This window comes from Capra hircus, chromosome 6, assembly GCF_001704415.2.
Source record: "Capra hircus breed San Clemente chromosome 6, ASM170441v1, whole genome shotgun sequence".
Classification (NCBI taxonomy): Eukaryota; Metazoa; Chordata; class Mammalia; order Artiodactyla; family Bovidae; genus Capra; species Capra hircus.
The window spans coordinates 8,641,584-8,660,215 of record NC_030813.1 but is presented as its reverse complement, the minus strand read 5'-3'; the positions used below and the strand labels follow the sequence as shown (position 1 = coordinate 8,660,215).

Below are 18,632 nucleotides of genomic sequence, written 5' to 3'. Positions count from 1 at the left end.
CATCAAAAGTAGAGAGATGGGAGACATAGCAGGGGAAAAACAGAAAGCAACAGGAAGTATATAACCTTATCCTAGCATATTTTTAAAGCACTGTCTACTGAAAAAAAATATAAGCACTCACATTATAGAAATAAAATCAAACTAAAGGTTGAGAATAAAAAAATAAATATAGTAAATACCCACTGCAGTCCATTGTTTCTACTGGCTTCTCTAAAGATAGTACATATATATATGTATATATATATATATATATATATATATACACACACACACACATATATGTGTGTGTGTATGTGTATATATATATATAAAATGCATATAGATCTTTATGTCTCCAAAATATGTCTCATACAGATAAATATTTCCCAATTAAAGATGGCATCAAAGCTATATTTATATTATTTTGAAAAAACTTTCACAAGAATATAATATTCACATTTCAGGTTAGTATATTCAATGTTTTCAACATGTAATCAGATAACATTCTTTTTAGAGATATAAATCAAATAAGCATTACTTTTCAAAATGATTTACAGGTTAAACAATATTCTTTTAAGATGCTATGGTTATCAAACTTATTAAAAACCTCATTAAGAATAATTTTTAATACATGTATCAAAAAAAGCTATTTAAGACTGATTTTCTTTAAACCATCTTTAATTTTCTGATTTCCAGTTTATAAGTGTTTAAAATGAACAAGCATGATTTTACTTCCTAGTGATAATTTTATATTAATTCAAGATTTGATTCAATATGTAGCAATAAATTTCCACATGTTAACCATTAGTATCTTGGGGTTTTTAGTGGGATGTAACAACCATTACCTATAAAACACATCATTATTTTGGTGATTTTACAAATCTTTCTCCAGCTGTAAATTAAAAAACAATTCTAAGACTAAGGGAATACAGAAAAATTAATGAACTCGAATTCCAGATTTATAGTATTTCTATTTTATCCTGGAAGAGAACATTAAAAATATGTCATTGCTATAAAAGACCATCTTGTTAACATTACAAAAGATTGGCAGGAGTAAGAACTGTGTCACTGACACATGGAATTTTGGAGTTATCTCTACAAATCATTAGGAAAATGTTCAAAGGTAAAAAAAAAATAATAATAAAATAAAACAGCATAGAAATATTTAAACTATTTTGATGATGAATTGCTTAGTCTAAATTTTTTGCACTCATAATACTCACTCTCCCCTCAAATGCCTTCAAAAAATACCTTACAGAGTACAGTAGCAAAAATCAAAGACAATATATTTTCAAGAACAGAAAATTCTCTAGCGAAGACAGGCGTGTGTGTGTGTGTGTACCCGCGAGCTCAGTTGCTCAATGGTGTCCGACTCTTTTGTGACCCTATTGACTGCAGCCCACCAGGCCCCTCTGTCCATAGGTTTATCCTGGCAAGAATACTGGTTGCCATTTTCTTCTCTTAGCAAAGAAATGTATGTTATAGTAAAGAGCAGACTTCTTTGGAGACATTAGTCAATTTACTTGCAATTCATTATGAAGACTTTTCTTTCCTCATCTGGGGAGAATCTAGCAGTCTATTTGAAGTTGCCACACCGTTTTCCATTCCTTTTCTACAAAATCTGCCCTTAATCCGTTTCTTCTTCACACTTGGGGCCTGAAGAGGAGCATCTTCTTCCATCCACCTCTGAAGCTGGACATTAAATAAATTCCATGTTACGTATGCTTGGATAGAGCAACTGGATGACAGAACAGCAATTTTAGCTGCCAGCACGTTCACATCTTCAGCAGAGTCATCCGAATTCCCATTCTGCCCTCCAGCCAGCTGAAAACCAGCAGTTATTAAAGAAACAATTAAAGTCACAAGTCGACCCAAAATAAACACAATGGCCCATAGAGAAAACTCCTTCTGGAACTTCTCGTCGCTAAAATAAAACAGGTCGCAAGAGTGGGAAAGGAATTCCACAAAATAATGCATCATCAAAAGAAGAAGTCCCAGGTGATTCAAGTACAAGAGATAAGCTCCCGCAATGTGAAAGAGGTGAAGACCAACATATACAGCTTGCTGGGAGAGTTCTTGAGGTCTGCTTCTCTGGAATAATAGTTCGGGAAAGGCGTGAAACCAGTAAGCCAACTGGGAGATGTAGAAAAACTTCATCTGAAATGTCATCATGTTATGGGTATGAGCCTTCCATAAGACAGTCAGGTCTGACAGGCAGTTTTCAGAGACTAGAATGAATGTGCCCCAGATACAGGAGACAAGGAAGAATACGCTAAACTGACCAGATTCATAAAATTTGCCTTGCCTCTGTTTGGGGAACTGCATTCGCCTGTTAATTCTATCCAACACATATTCCTGAATGGTGGCGTGAATGATGATTGCCACCAGCGTGTAGAAGAACACGGTGGCCAAGTCTTTGGCACCATAATGATAAAGGAACTTGGGTGCTGTGGCTCGTTCTACTTCTGTTTCTGCTTCTGCTTCTGCTTCTACTGCAGGGAAGGTAACCCCGTGCTGGAGCGTAATAAAAACGATTGACACTTCTGCTGTCCCCTCGAACATGAGCCCCAGCACGAAGAACATCCCCACACAGGCGACAAAGTCCGCATGATTCTGCAGGATGAATTCCAGGCTCAGGAGTGGGGGGTTCTTGGAGCCCTTCTTACGAAACGTCATGGTGGCGGTTCGACTACTCACCGACGAGCGGCAGCTGCCTCCCCGTGGCTGCTCCTCACGGCGCCGCAGCAGCGGCTGCGGCGGCTACGGGGGCTTCACTCCCCATCCCGGAGCCGGTCCCGGGTCGCCACGGCCGCCCAGAAAAAAATCAATCACGGCAGCTGGCCGAGCAGGACTGAGCATGCGCACTAGGGCCGGCGGAGGCAGGGAAGGAAATCGAGCACCGCGCCCCTACCCGGCGCCAGGCCTGGGGTTGCAAGCCTTGATTTTTATGCGTTGATCAGCGCCTCCTGAAATCCGCGGCCGCCGCGGAGATGCTCTGAAATGATCTGTCCATAGCATCTTCATTAGTGACCGTAAGAAAGCCGGACAGAATTCTGCTTGTTCTTCATCAGCAGTGATAATGTAAAAACCAGTATAATAGTTATAGAAGTCCTCTAATAGTGCTTAGTATTCACCAGGTGCTGTTTATATATATATATATATATTCGCAGATGAGAAACAGGCACAGAGGTTAAGTGGTGTGTCCAAGTTCACACAGCTTGTAATTCCGTCGCACCTGGAAATATTTTGCTAGGGCAATAGAGCACACTCAAAAATAGTTTCGTGATTAGCAATAATAATATTTGTGGCAATGGGGAAAAGATGGCGAGTTAGAAAGCTATCAGTTCATGGAAAGGTCTTTTGGCTGCAAACCCCACAAATGAATTTCCTCTTTCTAGCAGGCAAGAAATTCACTTTTCATTATTAGTTTTTGCATATAATTTTGCTGAAATCCGCAGATCAGAAAAAGCTTCTTTTGTAAACCTTAATATCTCCATCAATTCAAAGTTCATGTCAGTCTTCAAATTTGTCTTTGTAGGCAGAGTAGTTTTCTAGTTCCTCTGTGTTGCGTGAGATCATAATCATTACTGATAGAGTTAAGATTTGAAGTCAAAATGAGGGCATCAAGAAGAGAAAAAAAAAAAAAAAAATCAAGTTTGAAGGCAATGACCAGGGAGAAGATAGTCAAAGAACAGAGCAGTGTCTAGTGAGAATTGTTGAGTTTATTCAAGAAAGTGCAAATTTACTTTACAAAATTTTTAAAATGTTTTGAAAATAAGCATAATTTAAAATATGGAATTCATCAGTTTTCTCATAGGCATAGGCAATATGACTAATGCATTGCAGGCAGACGCTTTACCCTCTGAGCCACCAGGGAAGCCCCTAATGGTTTTGTGAAATACTAAATATAAAAATAGTTGTGCAATTCCTGCACTAAGATTTCTGATTATGTTTGTTTGACATTTTTGACTGGTCTTCCAACTCTTCCTATGCAAATATGATAGATTTTAGCTCAAAAAAAAGGAACATATCAAAGTGAACAGAATAAATATTTATGCATAGTTGTGAATGGTATTTTATTAACAAAAGAAAAAGAGAAAAAGGCCATTTTCAGTTAGCTTAAAATTATCTCTTAAACCAACAACATCTTCACCATCCCCCACCTTATTTGTGAAGTAGAGAAACTTCTTCAGTCATCAAATTATATTCAGTAGTCTAAATTATTACTTTAAAATTTATATTAATAGTGTAAGTATTTAAATTTTAGTTTCATATTTCCTATTAACATTATCATAAAAATGTCAAATTTCTAAGTTATTAGAATCTGTAAGAGTGTTATAATAATACTATATATCATGCAGTTTGATTTCAGGAGTTTTATTGGCACTATTTGACAAAGAATAAAATGTATATAACAATATTTTTAAAATGTGGATACCACTATGATTATTACATCATTTAATGTATGGAGGGTACTCCAATTTTATGCACAGCCCTATGCCTGTAGTACAGATAAGGATTAAACTCAAGTGGAGATTTCTTCTCTGGTCATGAATGAGTAACAATGATTGAACTTCCACTACTGTTGTAAATAACTGAAAAACTAGGCAAATTATATACAATAAACTTTAAATTATTATTTGTAGTTATTGGAGAACAGAAAGGAGGGAGAGAAATGAAGAAAGCCTCAAAATTTGCCTGGTTTTCTACCTGGACACATTTTCCAGTTCCCTGTGCAGAGACTAGGAGATGAAGGGTAGAGGGGGAGCTTGGAGCCCTCGGAACTGAGAAGAGATAGGAGTTAGGCCATTGAAGTTCTCTGGGTAGAGCAATTTGAAGACAAAGTTAGGTTATTAGAGCACTTTTGAAACTTGCATACACATTCCCTAGACTATTCTTCTAATATTATATGTATATACATTATACATATTATATACTATATATATTATTACATTATTATATTATACATATTATTACATTATTACATATTATACATATATTATATGTATATAGTCATATGTATAAGGTTAGAATACATGCAAGAGGCCAAGCAAGAAACAATAGAAGAAATGTAAATACAAAATTTCCAAGAATTCAAACAGGACCAGGAGACTTTGAAGTTTGGAAAAGTCAGAATGCCCTTGGAACACTTTTGAGACTCTACTTGGTAGAGGGCCAAGGAAAGTCATAGTCAAAAGTAATGCTCAAAATTCTCCAAGCCAGGCTTCAGCAATACCTGAACTGTAACTTCAAGATGTTCAAGCTGGTTTTAGAAAAGATAGAGGAACCAGAGATCAAATAGCTAACATTCACTGGATCATCGAAAAAAGTAAGAGAGTTCCAGAAAAACATCTATTTCTGCTTTATTGACTATGTCAAAGCCTCTGACTGTTTTCAGATCAGTTCAGTTGCTCAGTCATGTCCGACTCTTTGTGACCCCATGGATCACAGCATGATAGGCTTCCCTGTCCATCACCAACTCCCAGAGCTTACTCAAACTCATGCTCATCGAGTTGTTAGCTTGGTTGTATTTATCAACTCACTATGTATCAGTTCAGTCTACTTCAGTCACTCAGTTGTGTCCAACTCTTTGCGAACCCAAGAACTGCAGCACTCCAGGCTTCCCTGTCCATCACCAACTCCCAGAATTTACCCAAACCCATGTCCGGTGATGCCATCCAACCATCTCATCCTCTGTCATCCCCTTCTCCTGCTGCGCTCAATCTTTCCCAGCATCAGGGTCTGTTCAAATGAATTAGCTCTTTGCATCAGGTGGCCAAAGTATTAGAGTTTCAGCTTCAACATCAGTCCAACCAATGAATGCTCAAGACTGATTTCCTTTAAGATGGACTGATTGGATCTCTCCTTGCAGTCTAAGGGACTCTCAAGAGTCTTCTCCAACACAACAGTTTAAAAGCATTAATTCTTCAGCGCTCAGCTTTCTTTATAGTTCAACTCTTACATCCATACATGACTACTGGAAAAACTATAGCCTTAAGTAGATGGATCTTTGTTGACGAAGTAATATCTCTGCTTTTTAATATGCTGTCTAGGTTCGTCATAACTTTCCTTCCAAGGAGAAAGAGTCTTTTAATTTCATGGCTACAATCACCATCTGCACTGATTTTGGAGCCCAAAATAAAATCAGCCACTGTTTCCATTGCTTTTCCATCTATTTGCCATGAAGTGATGGGACTGGATGCCATGATCTTGGTGTTCTGAATGTTGAGCTTTAAGCCAACTTTTTCACTCTCCTCTTTCACTTTCAGCAAGAGGCTCTTTAGTTCTTCTTTGCTTTCTGCCATAAGGGTGGTGTCATCTGCATATCTGAGGTTACTGATATTTCTCCTGGCAGTCTTGATTCCAGCTTGTATTTCTTCCAGCCCAGAGTTTCTCCTGGTGTACTCTGCCAAAAAGTTAAATAAGCAGGGTGACAATATACAGCCTTGACATTCACACAATCAAAGGCTTTGGCACAGTCAATAAAGCAGAAACAGATGTTTTTCTGGAACTCTCTTGCTTTTTCAATGATCCAGCAAATGTTGGCAATTTGATCTCGTGTTCCTCTGCCTTTTCTAAAACAGCGTAAACATCTGTGGATCACAATAAACTGTGGAAAATTCTGAAAGAGATGGGAATATCAGACCACCTGACCTGCCTCTTGAGAGATCTGTATGCAGGTTAGGAAGCAACACTTAGAACTGGACATGGAACAACAGACTGGTTCCAAACAGGAAAAGGAGTATGTCAAGGCTGTATATTGTAAGCCTGCTTATTTAACTTTTTTGCAGAGTACATCATGAGAAACACTGGGCTGGGGGAAGCACAAGCTGAAATCAAGATTGCCAGGAGAAATATCAATAACCTCAGATAGGTAGATGACACCACCCTTATGGCAGAAAGTGAAGAAGAACTAAAGAGGCCCTTGATGAAAGTGAAAGAGGAGAGTGAAAAAGTTGACTTAAAGCTCAACATTCAGAAAACTAAGGTCATGGCATCCGGTCTCATCACTTCATGGCAAATAGATGGAGAAGCAGTGGAAACAGTGTCAGACTTTATTTTGGGGGGCTCCAAAATCAGTGCAGATGGTGATTTTAGTCATGAAATTAAAAGAGGCTTACTCCTTGGAAGGAAAGTTATGATCAACCTAGACAGAATATTAAAAAGCAGATATTACTTTGGTAACAAACATCTGTCTAGTCAAGGTTATGGTATTTCCAGTGTTAATGTATGGATGTGCTGATCCTGCTAAGTCGCTTCAGTCATGTCTGACTGTGCAACTCCATAGACAGCAGCCCACCAGGCTCCCCCATCCCTGGGATTCTCCAGGTAAGAACGCTGGAGTGGATTGTCATTTCCTTCTCCAATGCACGAAAGTGAAAAGTGAAACTGAATTTGCTCAATCGTGTCCAACTCTTAGCAATCCCATGGTCTGAAGCCTACCAGGCTCCTCCATCCATGGGATTTTCCAGGCAAATGAGTACTGGAGTGGGGTGCCATTGCCTTCTCTGGTATGGATGTGAGAGTTGGACTATAAAGGAAGTTCAGCACAGAAGAATTGATGCTTTTGAACTGTGGTGTTGGAGAAGACTCTTGAGAGTCTCTTGGATTGTAAGGAGATCCAATCAGTACATCCTAAATGAAATCAGCCCTGGGTGTTCACTGGAAGGACTGATGTTGAAGCTGAAATTCCAATGCTTTCACCACCTGATATGAAAAGCTGACTCATTTGAAAAGACCTTGTTGTTGGGAAAGATTGATGGCAGGAGGAGAAGGGGATGACAGAGGATAAGATGGTTGGATGGCATCACTGACTTAATCAACATGAGTTTGGGCAAACCCCGGGAGTTGGTGAAGGACAGGGAGGCCTGGTGTGCTGCGGTTCATGGGGTCGCAAGGAGTTGGACATGACTGAGCGACTGAACTGAACTGACTGAAGGCTAAACTTGCCCTTGGGAAAAAGCTCATTCATACTTGCCTACACAGTTTTCAAGAAACTTTCAAAGAAAGGTGGTCAGCAAGTGTGTCAGAAAAGTCTACAGCTCAGCAATAGGGAATGTATTGTCCAGCGTCTAATAACATTTATGAAACAAACGCTAGTTTCAGCTGGGCTCTATCAGAATGCCTATAGGTGGTCTCTCCATGTGGATATTGGCATTGTCACTGAGCAGTGGCTATAGTCTCTAAGACAGTTTTCTAGGCTACAGATGCTTTGTGACCTTTTATGATCCAGCATTGGAAGTTACATCATATAATTTTCATTGTCAAAGCAGTTACAAGCTTTTTAGTTTCAAGGTGGAGTAGTTTGTGGCGAGGGTAGGGGATACAGACATCATCTCTTAATAAGAGCTGTACCCGAATATGTGTGGCTAAGTTTTTTAATAGGTACATTTTTTTTTCCTTTCTATAGCAATTCTTCTTTCCTCTCATATGAAATAAGTACTATTTCTTTCAATGCAAACAAGGTCTCATACCAATAGAGCAAGCGGATCAAGTTTGTTATCCAGGAATTTGAAAACTAAATTAGATGCAGGCACAGAAGGGCTCCTTAAGTCCTTTCCTTTGTTACACTTAGTCTTCATTTGAATACTTGGGAAGAAACAAGGTATCTGGGTCTCACATACCTAAGGCACAGGAAGAATGCAATAGACACATATGGGAAGTGGTCAAATGGGGATGTACATAGCAGTCAGTGGTCCATGAAATTAGGACATCTATCTGGGGAAAGTCCCTAGATCTTTTATTTAAACCCAATCACTCTCCCTGGGAAATGGAAGATTTTTCTTTTTTGTTGTTGTTCTTTAAAACATGAACTAAATATTACAAGTTATTTGCTTATATTTATTGGTTTGTGTATTTTAAAAGATAAAGAGAGTTAAGCAATAACTGCTGTTTTCTAACCACCATTAGGTATAGGGGTATTAACAAGGCTTCTAGTCTCTGGAAATAGTGCAAGCTATATATGTTTCTATATAAACATTCATAGGGCTTTCCTGAAGCCAAATAAGGCTAATATGTTAAGGTTAATCTTTGTCTTTGTGATACAACAGTGAATTATGCTATTAATTATAATGTATTAATTATACTATGCAACTTCAAGGAACTTCATTTCATCAATGAAATTTTCATGGAGGCAAGAAAGGAAAGGAAGGATTAGCATATGAGTATCAGTGCAGCTGATAAAGAATCCACCTGCAATGAGGTAGACCTGGGTTCAATCCCTGAGTTGGGAAGATGCCCTGGAGGAGGGCATGGCAACCCATTCTAGTAGTCTTGCCTGGAGAATCATCATGGACAATGGAGCCTGGCAGGCTATAGTTCATAGGGTTGCAAAGAGTTGCACACGACTTAGCTACTAAACAACAGTCCTTTAAAGAGGACTGCCACATAGTGGGTAAGGTATCTTTTCAAATGTTATACTGATTTTGTGATAAGAAATTTAAAAAAATTGATAGTAAACCCCATTATAATTTAGATACTATATATTAATACACATAATTAGTATTTTCCATTATCTATACAATATAACATTTGTGTATTTTATAACTTAACATTATTATTTATATGACCATTTTAGCCAAAATACTCTTTTAAATGAAGTACATGCCTTTTCAAAACATAACTTCACCCAAGAGATAAGTGAACACTGATTCTGACTTTGTTAAACAAGTACATTAAGAACTCTATATATGAACACTGTCTCATCTTTTCAGTATTATTTCTTATCTCACATGGAAAAATTAATTATATCTGTATACCTCTAACATACCAGATTTTTAATAATTTAAATTTGGATAATTCAAGTAATTAAATTCAACATTTACATGCTGAAATTCAATAGCATTTGAGGAAGCAAGATGTGTTGAAAGAAAACTACTTCAAAAGATCAAAAGCAAGTCACTTTAAATCAATGTTTACAATTAGCAATGATAATTGACTGAAATCACCAAATACTTAGCTCCATTAAGCAAAACATAATATGATAAAGCTTATGTATGAAATTACAAAGTCTCTTGAGGTTTAACCAATTCAAGCAGTTTTAAATAATTCAATTAAGGAGGGTTTTTTTTTTTTTTACATTTAAGTCATTTTTATAACTGATAAGACATATTAAACATAGGCTTTAAAAATACAGCAAGCAATATGATTGAAGATTTAATGGAATAAAGAAAAGCCTCCATGGGAAGAACAAGATGGAGGAGTGGGTGAGCATGGAGTCCATCTCTCTCCACAAATACATCAAGAATAGACCTTCAGACACAGAAGTGCATGCAAAACACCAGCTGAGAGCAGACAGGAGAATCTGACCAGTAGAAAAGAATATATAGACCCAAGCAAAACTCGGTAGGATGAAGGAACCAGGGGGGAAACTAGGAATGCTAGTAGGACTGGACCCGCCCTCGGCAGGTGGAGGAACTGAATCAGGGGTCTGTTCCCCACATCGGGGCAATTGTCTGAGTCAGAGGAGAAACAATTAAGGCTGAGAGTGAAACAGCTGATCTGTGGCAGCCCAAATGGGATGAGAATCAGGTAGTCCTTGCTGCAGCCATACATACCCCAGACAGAGAGGTAGATTCCTTGGAAGGTGCAGCTGCTGGGAGGTGTCATTTAGGGATTGTGGAGCAATCCCAGGGTGAAGGCTGCTGTTGACTGTGGAGAGACAAATCAAGGGGATGTGAGGGAGGAGACTGTTGTGGGAAATGCCTGTGGAGGAAAGCTGGGCAGCCATGGAAGCAAAGTGATACCGCTGAGTCACGCATAGTGGGTGGAGCTATCACCAGAGCCTCTCTCACTCCACTCACCAGCATTGGCAGCTGAACAGAGAGGCTGGCCCATCAAATGCCTGACACACTGAACTACTGAGTAGGACCCCACCCTGGGTGCCCCCTTCAGTGACTGATGTGCCAAACTGCAGAGTAGGACCTCACCTAAGGTACCCCGTAAGTGCTTGATGTGCCAATCTACAGAGTAGGACACCAGTCAGGGGACCCCCTCTATGTGCCTGATGCTCAAAACAACAGAGAAAGACCTCAGGTAAGGGAGCCCTTTAAGTGCCTGAAGGGAGGGAGCTATGGAGAATGACTGGTCCAAGAGGCGTTCTGATCGCCAGCTACAAGAGGGAGCTGTAGCTACAAGAGATCACCAGCTACTCTTGTGGGAGAGGCAGTCCATGTCCCTTGCACACTTGATGCTACCAGCATCCCTGCAAGCCAAGCAGCTGTGCCACTTTCATGCTCAGCTCTGACTAGGATTGAGCTGCCACAGGCAAAAAAAATCTTGCATCTATGTGCACAGGGTCACTTTGGCAGTGTCTGACTCTTTGCAATCCTGTAGACTGTGGCCTGCCAGGCTTCTCTGTCACAGAGTGGGATTCTCCAGGCAAGAATACTGGAGTGTATTGACCAATTCTGCTTGCCATGCCCTTCTATAGCACTATATTTCCTGCTGCCCTAGCTGCCAACTCCCCTGAGTACTTGGTGCTGCCAGAACCCCTGCAACCCAAGCAGCTGCATCACCTGCACACCTGGCCCTCACAGGCACAAACCCAAGCCCTCCGGGGCAGCCTCAGAAGCCAAATCTCAGTGTACAACCCACATGCAGAGGTGGAAATAAAACAATTAAAACCCAGGGGTAGTGTGGCTAAGGAAGAAGACCCAAAACCTTCCCACCAGCTATACAAGCTGCAGATTAAATCCACATGATCAACTAGCCAGACTCTGTGTCTATGGAATATGTAAAAGGTCATTCATTGAGAGCTCTGACAAAAGAAAACACACTGGTTCTGAAAACTGTGGACATTAGAGGCAAGAACACACAGGAGGGGGACCAGGTTAGACTCTGAGCTGCCCCCACAATAGGTCCAGAGATCAGCACAGTGTTGGAGGGCATCCTAGGGAGGTGAGGTGGACTGTGACTCCCAGCGAAGGAAAGGACTCTGATAGCAGTGACTCAAGAAACACCTTATTCTTATGTTTTGAATTGTTCTGTAGATTCTTTTTGATTTTGTCCTTTCTTTTCCTCCTCTGTTGTAGTTGTCAATTTTATTGGCACTATGAAATCTAATTATGCTTTTGAGCTTTGTCTTTTTTTTTTTTTTCCCTCAGTCACTTTTTATAGTTGTAAACCCCTGCCCCTCGGTTGGGATTTTGCAGCTCTGGGGAGTTTTGTTTTCTTTTTTCTCTCTTTTTTAAAATTTTTAAACCTATTATTTATCCCACATTTATTTTTTTTGTTTGCTTTTCCCACTGTCCTTTGCCTCTTGCAGTTAATCTTTAATGCATATAAATCTTCTTCATCTACCTCTATTTAACTTTACATATATAATCTTTCTTCTTTTCTTTCCTTTCCTCTCAACATATTTTGTTTTTATTTTCATTGCTTTATTCCCCAATTGGAAATTTTCTTTAGTTTTGTTTTCCAGTTTGTGCTTTAGTTAGTTTTGTTCTGGTAGACATGCTTTTTGGTTTCCTTTGTTCACTGGGTCAATCTATTGTATTCTATTTATGTTGGACTCTTGATTTTGCTTATGGGTGTATATGTACATGTGTATATTCAGTCTCAATTTTTATGGTTTTTGTAAACCTCTGCCTCTATGTTGGGACTTTGCAGATCTGTAGAGTTTTCCTTTTTTCTTTCTTCTTCCATTTCTTTTCTTTATAATATTAATTTTTAATTTTAAACCTATTATATTTTTCTACATTTATTCCTTTGCCTATTCTACTGTTCTTTTCCCCTTGCAGTTAATCTTTAATGTATATAAATCTTCATCTACCTCTCTTTAACTTTGCATATCTATTCTTTCTTTCTTTTCTTTCCCTTCCTCTCAACATATTTGTTAGTTTTGTTTTCATTGCTTTATTCCCCACATGGCTCCTTGCTGTAGTTTTCTTTTCCACTTTGTGCTTTAGTTTTCTTCTTAACTGGTAAATATCATTTTTAATTTCCTTTGTTCACTGGGTCAGCCTGTTGTACTATATTTTTGTTACTTTTTGACTTTGCTCGTGGGTGTATATGTATATATCCCATTATTTTAATTATTGCTTGCCTGCTTTGGTAAATGCCATTTATCTGGGATTCATCTTTGGTTTCTCATTTTTGAATATTTGTTTTAATCTTACTTATTGCCATAACAAACCACTTATGGAATCTTCATTCCTGAGCAGAGATCAAGCCCTGAGTCTTTGGAGTGGGAACACAGATCCAAGGTCCTAGACAATCAGAGAACTAACACTGCTGCTGCTGCTAAGTCGCTTCAGTCATGTCCAACTCTGTGCGACCCCATAAACAACAGCCCACCAGGCTCCTCCAACCCTGGAATTCTCCAGGCAAGAACACTGGAGTGGGTTGCCATTTCCTTCTTTAATGCATGAAAGTGAAAAGTTAAAGTGAAGTCTCTCAGTCGTGTCCGACTCTTAATGACCCCATGGACTGCAGCCCACTAGGGTTCTCCATCCATGGGATTTTCCAGGAAAGAGTACTGGAGTGCGGTGCCATTGTCTTCTCTGAACTAGCCCTAGAGAGTATCAAATAGCGAGAATTCACACAAAGGAAATCACTTGAGTACAAGACCTGCCATCATTCAAGCATCCAGTAGCATCCTGTGCAAAACACTGCATATAAACAACAAACAAAAGAAAAATACAAACCCAATTATCAGCAGACAGGACTACTACCTCACTCAGCATTGCTCATCAGAGGAAAAACAAACAAAAACTCAGCACAAATCTCACCCTATATGAAGTTTACACAAACCACTGGACAAACTTTAGGAGGGCAGAAACCAAAATAAAGAAAATATTCAACCTTGAACCTTGGAAAAGGGGACCTCAAACACAGTAAGTTAAAAATAATAATGAAAAGGCAGAAAACTACTACACATATGAAGGAAAAAACTAGAAACACAGAAGTCCAAATAAATGAAGAGAAAATAAGCAAACTACCTGAAAAATAAGTCAGAACAATGATAGTAAAGATGATCAAAACCCTTGAAAACAGAATGGAGAAAATGCAAGAATCAATTAACAAGACATAGAAAAATTAAAGAATAAACATACAGAGACAACACAATTACTGAAATTGAAAATACTCTGGATGGAATCAATAACAGAATATCTGAAGCAGAAGAACAAATCAATGAGCTGGAAGAAAAAATGGTAGAAATAAGTTCTGAAGAGCAGAATAAAGTAAAAAGAATGAAAAGAACTGAGGGTAGTCACAGAGATGTCTGGGACAATATCAAATACACCAACATTCAAATTACAGGGGTCCCAGAAGAAGAAGAGAAAAAGAATGGGTATGAGAAAATTTTTGAAGAGATTAGAGTTGAAAATTTCCCCACCACAGAAAAGGAAATAGTCAATCAAGTCCAAGAGGCATGAAGAATCCCATACAGGGTAAACCCAAGGAGAAACATGCCAAGACACATACTAATCAAACTAATAAAGACTAAACACAAATACAGAATATTAAAAGCAGCAAGGGAGAAGCAACAAGTAACATACAAAGGAAATCCCATACCCTTAACAGATGATCTTTCAGCAGAAACTGCAGGGCAGAAGGGAATGGTAGGATATATATAAAGTACTAAAAAGGGAAAACCTACAACCAAGATTACTGTACATGGCATGGATCTCATTCAGAATTGATGGAGAAATAAAAAGCTTTTCAGACAAGCAAAAGTTAAGAGAATTCAGTACCACCAAACCAGCATTACAACAAATGTTAAAGGGACTTATAAGTCAAGAAATACAAGAGAAGAAAAAAGATCTACAAAATCAACCCCAAACAATTAAGAAAATGGCAATAGGAACATATATATAAATAATTACTTTAAATGTAAATGGATTAAATACTCCGACCAAAAAACACAGACTGGCTGAATGGACACAAAAACAAGACCCATATATATGCTGTCTATAAGAAACCCACTTCAGACCTAAAGACACATATAGACTGAAAGTGAGGAGATGGAAAAATACATTCCATGCAAATGGGAAGCAAAAGAAATCTGGATAGCAATCCTCATATCAGACAAAATAGAACTTATAATAAAGAAGATTACATGAGATAAGGAAGGACACTACACAATGATCAAGGGATCAATCCAAGAGCAAGACATAACAACTGTAAATATCTATGCACCCAACACAGGAGCACCTCAATACATAAGACAAGCACTAACAGACATAAAAGGAGAAATTGACAGTAATGCAATAGTAGTAGGAGACTTTAACACCACACTAACACCAATGGAAAGATCATCAAAACAAAATTAATAAGGAAACACAAGTCTTAAATGATACATTAAATGAGATAGATCTCACTGATATAGTCAGGACATTCCATCCAAATGCAGAAGAATACACCTTCTTCTCAAGGGCACATAGAACATTCACCAGGAAAGACCACATCTTAGTTCATAAATCAAACCTCAGTAAATTTAAGAAAATTGAAAACATTTCAAGTATCTTCTCTGACCACAACGCTATGAGACTACCTATCAATTACAAGGAAAAAAAAAATAAAACCTGTAAGGAACACAAACACATGGAAATTAAATAACACGTTTCTAAATAACCAACAGGTTACTGAAGAAATCAAAAGGGAAATCAAAAATTTCTAGAAACAAATGACAGTGAAAACACAATGACTCAAAACCTATGGGAAGCAGCAAAAGCAGTTCTAAGAGGGAAGTTTATAGCAACACAATCCTACCTCAAGAAAGAAAAACTTTACCCCTAAACCAACTGGAAAAAGCAACAACAACAACAAAAACAAAACCCAAAATTAGTAGAAGGAAAGAAGTCATAAAAGAACTGAGCAGAAATAAATGAAAAAGAAATGAAAGAAATAATAGTATAGATTAATAAAACTAAAAGCTGATTCTTTGAGAAGATAAATAAAACTGACAAACATTTAGTCAGACTCATCAAGGATAAAAGAGAGAAGAATCAAATCAACAACAATGGAGAAGTTACAACAGACAATGAAGAAATGCAAAGGATTATAAGAGACTATTATGAACAACTATATGGCAATAAAGTGGATAAACTGGAAGAAATGGACAGATTCTTAGAAAAGTTCAATTTGGAACCAGGAAGAAACAGAAATAATGAACAATCTAATTATAAGCACTGAAATTGAAGCTGTAATCAAAAATCTCCCAAAAAACAAAAGTCCAGGATGAGATGGCTTCACAGGAGAATTCTATCAAACATTTAGAGAAGAGCTAATGTCTATCCTTCTGTCAAGGTATGACAAAACCACTAAAATGTTGTAAAGTAATTAGCCTCCAATTAAATAAATAAATTTATATATATATATATAAATTTTTTTAAATTGCAGAGGCCAATATCACTGATGAACATAGATGCAAAAATCCTCAACAAAATTTTAGCAAACAGAATTCAACAACACGTCAAAAAGCTCATACAAACATGTTCAAGTTGGGCTTATTCCAGGGATGCAAAGATTCTTCAATATATGCAAATCAATCAATGTGATACACCATATTAACAAATTGAAAGAAAAAACCATGTGATATCTCAATAGATGGAGGAAAAGCCTTTGACAAAATTCAGCACTTATTTATGATTAAAACTCTTCAAAAAACGGGCATAGAAGGAACCTCCCTCAACATAGTAAAGGCCGTATATGATAAGCCTACAGCAAACATTATTCTCAGTGGTGAAAAACTAAAAGCATTCTCCCTAAGATCAGGAACAAGGCAAGGGTATACACTTTCACCACCGTTATTCAACATAGCTTTGGAAGTCGTAGCCACAGCAATCCAAGAAGAAAAAGAAATAAAAGGAATCCATGTCAGGAAAGAAGTAAATCTCTCACTGTTTGCAGATGACGTGATGCTGTACACAGAAAACCCTACAGACGGTATCAGAAAATTACTAGATCTAATCAGTGAATTTAGCAAAGCTGCAGGGTACAAAATCAATGCATAGAAATCACTTGCATTTCTATATACTAATAATTAAAAATCAGAGAAATTAAGGAATCACATTCACCATTGCAAAAAAAAAAAAAAAATTAAATATCTAGGAATAAACTTACCCAAGGAGACAAATCTGTATGCAGGTCAGGAAGCAACAGTTAGAACTGGATATGGACAACATACTGGTTCCAAATAGGAAAAGGAGTGTGTCAAGACTGTATATTGTCACCCTGCTTATTTAACTTATATGCAGAGTATATAATGAGAAACGCTGGACTGGAAGAAACACAAGGTGGAATCAAGATTGCCGGGAGAAATAACAATAACCTCAGATATGCAGGTGACACCTCCCTTATGGCAGAAAGTGAAGAGAAACTAAAAAGCCTCTTGATGAAAGTGAAAGAGGAGAGTGAAAAAGTTGGCTTAAAGCTCAACATTCAGAAAACGAAAATCATGGCATCTGGTCCCATCACTTCATGGGAAATAGATGGGGAAACAGTGGAAAGAGTGTCAGACTTTATTTTTGGGGGCTCCAAAATCACTGCAGATGGTGACTGCAGCCATGAAATTAAAAGACACTTACTCCTTGGAAGAAAAATTATGACCAACCTAGATAGCATATTCAAAAGCAGAGACATTACTTTGCCGACTAAGGTCCGTCTAGTCAAGGCTATGGTTTTTCCAGTGGTCATGTATGGATGTGAGAGTTGAACTGTGAAGAAGGCAGAGTGCCAAAGAATTGATGCTTTTGAACAGTGGTGTTGGAGAAGACTCTTGAGAGTCCCTTGGATTGCAAGGAGTTCCAACCAGTCCATTCTGAAGGAGATCAGTGCTGGGATTTCTTTGGAAGGAATGATGCTAAAGCTGAAGCTCCAGTACTTTGGCCATCTCATGCGAAGAGTTGACTCATTGGAAAAAACTCTGATGCTGGGAGGGATTGGGGGCAGGAGGAGCAGGGGAGGACAGAGGATGAGATGGCTGGATGGCCTCACTAACTCGATGGATGCGAGTCTGAGTGAACTCCGGGAGTTGGTGACGGACAGGGAGGCCTGGTGTGCTGCAATTCACGGGGTCACAAAGAGTCAGACAAGAATGAGTGACTGAGCTGAACTAAACTGAAGGAGACAAAAGAACTGTACAAAGAAAATTATAAGGCAGTAATGAAAGAAATCAAAGATGACATAAACAAATGGAGAGATATTCCATGTTCCAAGGTAGGAAGAATAAATTTTGTGAAAATGACAATACTGCCAAATGTAATCTACAAATTCAACGTTATCCCTATCAAATGAACAATGGCATTTTTCACAGAACTTGGACAAAAATTTCACAATTCATATGGAAGAACAAAGACCCAAAATAGCCAAAGCATTCTTGAGAAAGAAGAATGGAGCTGCAAGAATCAACCTTCTTGACTTCAGATTTTACTGCAAAGCTATAATCATCAAAAGAGTATGGTGTTGTCACAAAAACAGAAATATAGACCAATGGAACCAGATAGAAAGCCCAGAAATAAATCCATGCACCTATGGGTACCTTATTTTTAACAAAGGAGGCAAGAATATAAAGTGGGGCAAAGACATCCTCTTCAGTAAATGGTGCTGGGAAAACTGGATATCTGCATGTAAAAGAATTAAATTAGAACACTTCCTAACACCATACACAAAGATACAATCAAAATGGATTAAAGTCCTAAATGTATGAC

General features: G+C 38.1%; 1 protein-coding gene across 1 annotated transcript; it reads right to left on the bottom strand.

The window, feature by feature from the left end:
- Window positions 645-2,824, bottom strand: TRAM1L1 (translocation associated membrane protein 1-like 1). Its single transcript, XM_005681281.3, has one exon. The coding sequence runs from the start codon at window positions 2,653-2,655 to the stop codon at window positions 1,513-1,515; it is 1,143 nt and encodes a 380-aa protein (XP_005681338.1). The 5' UTR covers window positions 2,656-2,824; the 3' UTR covers window positions 645-1,512.